Source organism: Bremia lactucae, linkage group LG5 (genome assembly GCF_004359215.1).
Source record: "Bremia lactucae strain SF5 linkage group LG5, whole genome shotgun sequence".
Lineage (NCBI taxonomy): Eukaryota > Oomycota > Peronosporomycetes > Peronosporales > Peronosporaceae > Bremia > Bremia lactucae.
Window position 1 is genome coordinate 2,506,079 of NC_090614.1, and position 8,796 is coordinate 2,514,874.

At 45.5% G+C, this 8,796-nt stretch overlaps 2 protein-coding genes across 2 annotated transcripts; one reads left to right on the top strand and one right to left on the bottom strand.

Annotated features, from left to right (window-relative positions):
- Positions 1-2,836: 2,836 nt before the first annotated feature.
- On the top strand, positions 2,837-5,659 carry CCR75_004106 (uncharacterized protein; the record flags this gene model as incomplete). Its single annotated transcript, XM_067962196.1, has 1 exon — positions 2,837-5,659. One exon carries the CDS (start codon positions 2,837-2,839, stop codon positions 5,657-5,659), a length of 2,823 nt encoding a protein of 940 aa, XP_067817688.1.
- Positions 5,660-5,699: 40 nt separating this feature from the next.
- On the bottom strand, positions 5,700-6,761 carry CCR75_004105 (uncharacterized protein; the record flags this gene model as incomplete). The annotated part of the gene is made up of 1 exon (XM_067962195.1): positions 5,700-6,761. The coding sequence occupies one exon, from the start codon at positions 6,759-6,761 to the stop codon at positions 5,700-5,702; it is 1,062 nt and encodes a 353-aa protein (XP_067817691.1).
- Positions 6,762-8,796: the final 2,035 nt, after the last annotated feature.

Below are 8,796 nucleotides of genomic sequence, written 5' to 3' on the forward strand. Positions count from 1 at the left end.
TTTACCGAGTTATCATTCTATAGATTTGGCGCCACCAGATCTCTATTTGGTGGCTGACGCGTGTGTTACTCATAAACCAAATGACTCTGATGGCTTTATCTATATAACTACTGTACTACACCAAATTAACGGCTTGGCAAACGAAGTGCACCTTTACGCTCCCACCATCGAGCTATGGACACCGAATGTCGTTATTTGTCTTTAGTCCCTCTTCAAGAACGCCGAATTTTACGGTTATATTTTGAATACCTTTGGCTTATACCAGCCCTTCTCGAGTCACCGACTATAAGGTCCTTCCTTGGAGATGATGAGAACGTGGACTATGACGCCACACTCTTTCTGAGGAAACGGATTAGAAATTTGAGCTCACATAGCTGTAGCGTGTAGGCGAGTCTCGTCGGGCACTAAATCCGTTACCAGAACTTGGTGTCGCAATGCTTTAAATGTATTACGCATGACAACGGGCCAAGGGCCCAACATCCGAAATAACGCGCTCGTTGAGCAACAAGATTATATCAAGAGGGAAGAAGCTTGCCGCCAATCAGAAGCCATTGCAACTGCAAAAGCTTACTGAGAGCACGACTTGACATCAATTATTGACGAAGGATGCCCCTGCGAGGTTCAAGGCCAACTTGGCAATTTATATCTTCAGATCAATGGCTAGGACGCCGGAAGTGATCGCTACAATGACGACCTCGATGATAGGTATCTCTTTCCACAGATCCTAACTCCACATCGATATCTGAAGCGTCTGCGTGATCAAACACGTGGTGCTTCGGTATCCTCGATGAGAAATATTTCAATCGTTTTGTATCCAAACGAAACCGAACTCGAAAACAAAAATGCATTCATTCGATGCGCTAATCGAGCTCGATACCTCAGGAACATATGGTAGCTTCGACACATTGCTCATGCGGCTGACATTCGTCTAGATTGATTTTTAATTAAATTTGCCGATCGAGGGCCGAAGACCATGCCAATATACAGCTGCTTCTAGCCAGCACTCTAGTACTTCAGCCGCAGTATAAACGCGGATCAAAGCCATACTGGCCGAAGATCCTACCATACTGGTGGGAAGCGCCGTTTGGCGCAAGTTGGCTTCAAGCAGGGCGTCTAAAATGACAACAGCGTAGGGGCAATCTTGCCGAAAGGGTACCTCGTACTCAGATGAGTCTACAGAAGTGGGGTACCGAGCCACTCTGATCAGATACTGTTATTGGCCCTTGCGACAACGTCGCTGTGGAAGTTTCTCAGCGTGAAACTTAGGGTTCACTTGCTCGTTGAGCATTGTAGGTGAAGGCCGAAATATAGAAGAAAACTTTCGTTGCTTTATTTCGCGAGGTTTAACCTCTCCGTAAGACTCTTGCTCGAGCTTAAGCCTCCTTGACAGTACTCAGACCATCTTCTAACGTTGCAGCGTTGCCAACCTCGTTAAGAGGTTAGCTTATTGATGATGGTGCTGCAACTGCGGCACAGTCGTCTATCATGTCACAAGCGTCTTTCAACTTACGTGGGAAGGATCGAATACGGCTTAAGTAAGCAACGCGAGGCACTAGGTGTGTGCGAAGGTTTAGTGCATAAGTTAGGCCTTTGTTAGCTACGAACGTTAATGGTCCGATATAACGTGGACGTAATTTGGTCAAAGACCGCAGAAACGATATTTGTAGGTAAATTAAGCGTACAAGCGGATATTAAAGGCAAAAGCTCTATTAATTCTTATAGTTTGGTGATCGAATCAAGCAGATTTGATCACCGACCTTGTATGAATAAATAAAGCTTATACTTTATATCCGCTTGTTCTTTCTGTTTGTCATAGCTACCAGCCGTTGTGTCCCGCACATGTTGTAAGACATTTAATTTCGCCACAAGAGACTCGCTAACATGTATTCTTGCAGCAAGCTGATCGGAAATGCCCCCCGCAAAGCCCTGACCACGCAGTAAAAACGTTAAAAGAACGCGTTGATGCGTGAGACCGTTCACATAGAACGGATTATTGCCTGTAGACGCATGAACAGCGTTGTTCGACGCAAAGTTAACAACAGGAAGCAGTGGACCCCAGCACTAAGGTATTTTTTCATACACACTGCGCAGCACGTCTTCAATGACGCGATTGACACGCTAGGTCTGACAAACGGATGACTTCTGTGGCCATGTCTAATAATCGAGTGCCTAGCACCCGGAAGATTGATTCCAAAATATACACGCGAAACGCGGTCTCTGTCAGAAACAATTGCCATTGGCAAACCGTGTTGGCAGGTTGGCTGTACCTTCACCATGACTACAAGGCAAAATTTTGGATCACAGACGTCGATGAGGAAACGAAGGCGAGTGCCGATATGCGGTGTCACTAGTCTGATGGGGAAGGGTGTATTATATCGGGTTTACACTTCGGTTTTGAATCAATTAGGTGTGGTGCACATTAAGGATAACATTCTTCTTTTTTGATATCGGTGAAAAACATATCACTTATAAGAACTACACGTGTCAACCACCCGATAGAGACAAGATCTGAATGAATGCTCTTGCTAGCAAAGTGCTGTCGTGTTCAATTTAGCGTCGTCTCGATTCTTTCAGTTGCTCTTCTCGCTTTTAAGAAATTCGAGCAATAGCACCGCAGTAACTACTGTCAATGCGTTAGTTCATTTAAATACGAAATACATTCGACAAGACGGCCTTGATCAAGTTGGTGTCCTTAAACATTTTCTTTAAACAGTTCCAGCTTTGAGAAAATGCTCTCCAACACGCAGAACAGCTGTTTGTCGGAATTTCAATTTTTGCCCAATACGCGTAGCATGTAAGTTATACCATAGTTCAAATTGAGTCCATCAAAAAGCTCATGGCGCGTAGTCGAGGCGTAACATGCCGCGCGTGTGGCTGCCTCAATTTTAGCTCCGAGCATGAGACGTGCGATAAATGCCGCCTTCAAGCCTTGGCGTCTCGGCCTATTGTACGACGAATTGCAACGAGCAATGGCAACCGACTGAATTTGTCATGTCCAGTGGATTCAACGAGTCAAAAGAGAAGACACGACGACTTAAAGTCCACGATGCATGAAAAAACAAGCATGCAAAAGCAAGGAAAACGGCACGAATCGGCAGTTTCTGCAGTCAATTCACCAGTTGTGATTGATCTTGTCTCGGACGACGAGATCGAACACGCTCCCTCTTTGCAGTGCGAGGCGACCAAAACGAAAATTGACACTCAGCTCCAGGACGAGACTCGTGCATTGTTTCAAAGCCGTATATTTCCAGTAGTTCCATTTGTAGCGAGCGATTTCCCATCGATTGTTCAAGGCACGGAATTAAAGAAAAAGATGCTTAAACGAAAGCTTTTGAACATGGAAAACACGTTGATGACGAATAAACAGGAACCAGAAAAAGCTGGAACGTCAAAGACCGTTGAGGCTCAAGTATTAGTGTCGAAAGAGTCGATACCGACTGTAAATGAGGAACTTAAGAAGGTTTTGACGAAGGAAAAAGACGATACAAGCAATGCCACGACAATAGCCAACGTGTTAGTATTACCAAGTGCTCTTGTGCCTAACGAGACGAAACGGGAGATGAAGATGATTGCAACAAACGAAAATGTTCCTATTCAGTCGCGTGTATTTGACGTAATGGAGTTTCAAGCGTCGGATTTTATTACCGTGTTCGATGGATTAGCGCTCGCAAGACGAAGTCACGTACACGGTCCTTTAGTGTCCACTACAGTCGCACCAACATCAGTAAAACTTGTGGCATCGTCGTTAACGGTATCAAAGTCGGCAGCGCCTTTGATGACCGAATCGACGACACTTCCAGTCATCAAAACGTCAAAAGGTGTCGAAGCAGCACCGATAGTGTCAACTCGATGTCTAGAAGAAGTCAATACAGTCTTTCCTACCACGTCAACAGCAGCTACTTGTGCTACTGAATCGGAGAGTGTATTAAAAGCGTCTGTATCCGTACAACCTTCATTCATCAAGCCACTTTCAAAGCTAGGAGCAACGGCTGAGGCGGTTCTATCTAAAAATACAGGAATCACTCTATCAACTCGTGCCATCGTGACGCCACCCGTAAAGACACTTGAGAGAGAGACAAGAGTAATTGAATTCGCATCGAAAGGAACCAAAGCGAGCCCAAAACTAGACACTTTAACAGTTCAAGTCGATTCGGTAGTACCAGTGCCGCAAAAGTCGACCCCAGCAGCGTCTTTATCGACAACCGTAGTGGTGAAAGATACAACTCCAGCACCCGTCACTCCTGTCATGACATTGACTTCAAAAGCACCTAATGTACTAGTCCCGAAGAAGAAGAGGGATAACAACACCCAGCACCGTGCAGAGGCAGCTCAGCCGCTCAATAAATCGTCAGTGATTGACATCATGCCTGTAGCCAACGTGAATGGCATTGACGCTGTCGAAGCCAGTGGAATAGCTCGTGAATTGCTTTCTGTCAAGCCTCCTGAATTGGGATACTGTTGTCCCGCGTTTCTTGCATTCATGCGCGAGTGTGGCAATGAAGACGGTGATGACGACGAAGATGAGCTGGACGAAGACAGTCGTTCGCAACTACGTCTTTTAGACGTAGTGGATCTCACGAGCCTTAGTGATTCCGAAGACAGTGACGCCTTCTTCACTCCTCGCAACGAAGCATTTGGACAGCCAGACGCAAGTGCTGAAGACGCTGTTGTTTGTTCAATTGGCCTTGGAGCTACTTTGCCACTCGATTTAGAACGTAAACGGACACAACTTGAGAAAGCCATGTGTGAATTGTGCGAAGAAAAAGGAGTTCTGTCGCGCTTGATTCGATGCCTTACGTGTATGAAATACTACCACAAGAAGTGTGCCAAGGAGAATGGGGATGAAAATACGTGCTGGAATTGTGAATTGGGGTCGATTATCGACGACAGTGAGCTTGAAAAGGAACATGCGGAACACTCGAGTGAGTACTTGACGTATTTAAAGGCACTACGACACGCGACCGAAGAGGAGCATGAAGCAAATCGAGACGAAATTAGCGATGAGGAAGGACAGGAAGAGGACGTCGACAGCGAAAGTTCTCGGGAAGAAGGAGAAATCCGACTGGTCGAGGAAGAAGCCAAATTTGGAGGGAAAGTCTGGATGGAATACATTGGCGGCGTCACAGCAGACGTGGATGCGTCGTACGAGCAAGTCACGGATCGAATTACCAAAGAATTGCAAAATGAAGAAACGCGTCGATTGTATTCCCGTGGTTTTGTATCGCGTGACGAGTTTGAGACCCAAATGACGCAAGTGGAAGAGTATTATATTCACGAAGAAGCCCGATTGCAGCAACTGGAACGGCTTCGAACGCTTGAAGCAAAACAAGCAGCAGAAGCCAAGAAAACACAATTGACGCAACGTATGGACGAGCAGGAACTTGCAAGTAATGACAGCAATTCCATTCCAGTAATTGTCCCCGTAATATCGGAAGAAAAAAGTGGCACGCGTTTCAATGCTATTCATGAACACAAAGCCATCACGAGCAATACCTCCAAGACAATCGTACCCGTGACCACTATCTCCGAGCATGCCACAGTCACCTCTTCCTCTCCAGTCCCAGCTCCACTCTTGTCTGTCTGTTCGCTCCCAACGACGACCCCCGTATCCATTTCAACGACATCGATCCCAAGATCAGCTCCTCAGCTCACACTGTAAAAAAACAGTAAATCTCAAAAAAGACGGGAAACAATTACTTTTATCGCGTCTCGTTGGCTTGCATCTTGGCAAAATCGTTTTTCATAAAAACGAGGGCTTGGGCCACATCATCCACGACTTGATACGCCACGTGCTCGTTGTGATTCGCTGGACCAGGATGCATCCCCGTGAGTGTCAAGATAGATTTCCATCGCCCACCAGCCTCATTAGCTCCCCAAATGTCCGTCTGAGGATTATCTCCGACCATATAAATGCGTGTTACGTTTGGATGCTGTGCATCCAAGAGGGATTCCGTATACGTATACGACGACCGTTGGGGTTTGCCATACAATGTCTTGGTGAGTTGGTATCCGGTGGTACGTGTATACAAATCCTCTAATACAGCATGAAACGCACCGGCCCCGTACCGTGGCAAGTGGAACTCCCCTACGTATTGAAAGTCCGAGCACGCCGAGTAGAGAGGAATACACTGGCGATCGGATCGTTGACTTGTTGTACTAGCTGTTCGGAGACCAAAGAGGCCATTAGGAGAGCATAAGACATCCATAATCACTTGGAGCTCTCGTCCCCAATAGATAGGATCAATTAATACTAAGATGGCCCCAAATGGCTGTAAATTAAAGCGTCCATTGTGTTCGAGAGGTTCGTGAACACTTACGTCTGGATACATGGAAGGAAAATGTCGGTGGAGCTGGTCGACTGTCACGACGTGCTTAAAACCGTAGTTTGCGAGGACTTGGTGGAGCTCCGTACCGTCTTTTCCGACTGCTAGTACAAGCTCGTTTCCGTGCTTTCTTGCTAGCTCACGCATGGGCGTATGACTCATGCACAACCGATCGGTCGGGATTGAGACATTCCCACCTAAGATGTGCTCAATCTGCCGCGCTTTAATCGCTTCTGGGTATCCCCCACCGTTTGTCATAATCGCAAAGGGCGTGTTGGTCGCTTGTAACTCTAGCAGCACTTCGCGCGCCCCTGGAATTGGCGTCTTGCCACGTAGTAGGACACCATCAACGTCAAAGGCCACGCCAAAAGTGGAGGCAAATCGACGGCGGGAGGCGCCGATGGAACGAGCTTCACGCAAGAGGTTCATAAGGTGCATGATTAAGGACTTAAAACCGGTTATTATTAAAGCGACCAAAATCAGTAAAGCGACCAAAATTAGTAAAGCGACCAAAATTAGTGAAGCGACCACAATTATCCTGTTGAGCAGCCCTTTTTGCGAGCCTTTCCAGCTTTAATAGCTCAAAAAACTAACAATAGAGTTCTCAATATACTGCACACGCAATTTCTTTGTTAAATAGCAAGATGGTTATTCAACGAACAAATTACGTACAAATGCCGACAAAAGCTAAAACACATGAAAGTTGTGGCATGCTCGCGCTTGTGGTGGATAAAGAAACAAGAGCATGTGCACTCGCTGCAGCTGCGGCTGAAATGCTTGGAATGACATTTGATGACACGGGAGGTGCAAAAGGTACTGATCCAATGGTTACTTATAAGATATTGTAACGGGGCACCTTTCACTAGTACTGTAACAGGGTGCCGTTACATAAGTATAGTTTCCTATATGAGAAATAACAATTATTATTCCCTATGAGAGGAAATAAATAATATTATTTTTTATTAATTTTGACTTAAATAGTTCCGATAATACCGATAAGACATTAGCTCCATTAATTGGGGGGTTAAAATAAAGTCTAAATCAACCCCTCAATCGAAAGAGCTAAATCAACTTCGCCAATCGCTACTAGACACGATTGAGCGGTGCGCTATACTTAGTTTGATATTAATATAACAAGTTCAGTCGTAGATAGAAGATCATTACGAAGGAACTAAATATATTAATACAGATTCACTTTTTTCCAATTTTAATCCGTTGAATTACCTTTGGTAGCTGAAGGCCCTTAGCTTCTTAGAATTCTTCCTCTGTACCCTTGTTTACGTGAAGTTTGGAGCATCCTAACTAGTGTAAGGTTAACTAGTATTGATCAGTACTAGTAAAGGTGCGCCGTTACACCTGATATCACTTCGTATTCCTACGCACGTTCCAGCCGACATAAGGCTATAACGCAACGCGTAAGAAGTATAGTTCAATTGAGTGACCTCGAATGGAGAGCGATAGAACGACCGAGTATGGTCGAAGGCGGGCCAGCCGTTGACGCAATGTTGTTCACTCTGGGCAGAGATGGACAGCTTGCGGCCATAGCAGTTTATTCAATACGAATGCGCCCAAGAGGAAGTAATTTTGCTTCACCAGCAAGGCTCTCAACGCACAGAAAAGTTAAGAGAACAGGGTGTACGAAGTCTTGGGCCTTGGGGCTCAAGCTTCACGACCCATTAGTTTGGTTCGTATGAGGTCTTTAAGACCTGGCTCAGGCAAACATTTGAGCCGCCACGTGCCGAATTCAGGGCTAGAGCGGAGCCCCTGGATTTGAAGCAGGGCAAGCGTGATTTACACGCTTATACCCAACATACACGATACCTAGACAGTTGTATCGCGAGTCATCCGATTGATGAACAAAAACAAGTATTTGATCGAGGACACTTTCGTCCATCGATGAGCTGCTGATAACTTGTTTGTGCTCGGGAAATAGTGTTGCTGATCTAATGTCGGCCACGTAGTTGTCATCTGTGACAAGAACGCAGATCAGGTTGACTTTGCCATCACGCTGATCACACAAGCATGTTTCAATTATAGCGTTGGCAATTGAGTTATCTCCGAAGCTAACTTCGGAGGCGCTAATAGATCAAGTGTATAAGCGCCTACACTTGATCTATTGTTTACTAAGACATGGATTGTCTAAGTTATTTCTTCAAAACTTATTTTTTGAGGTACCCAGGTTTCCGGGGACTTGCTCCCACAGATTCTCGAGGAATTATGCCCTGAAGATTTATTTGGGATTAGCCTCCCTAATTGCCTCTAGCTGTGGTTGCGCTACCACAGTAAGATACACTACGATCGACCTCCAGTCGTTTAGTACTTTTGATCTGTCTCTTGTAAACAGGCGTTTCAAACTTTTTTGGATGTTGCTTTTCAAGCAAACATCCTTGTTATGTTCCACTTAACTTACTCGAGTGATCAAACTTCGACGCTGCCTGTGCTTGTGCACAACCTTCAGGATTTAATAACTCCA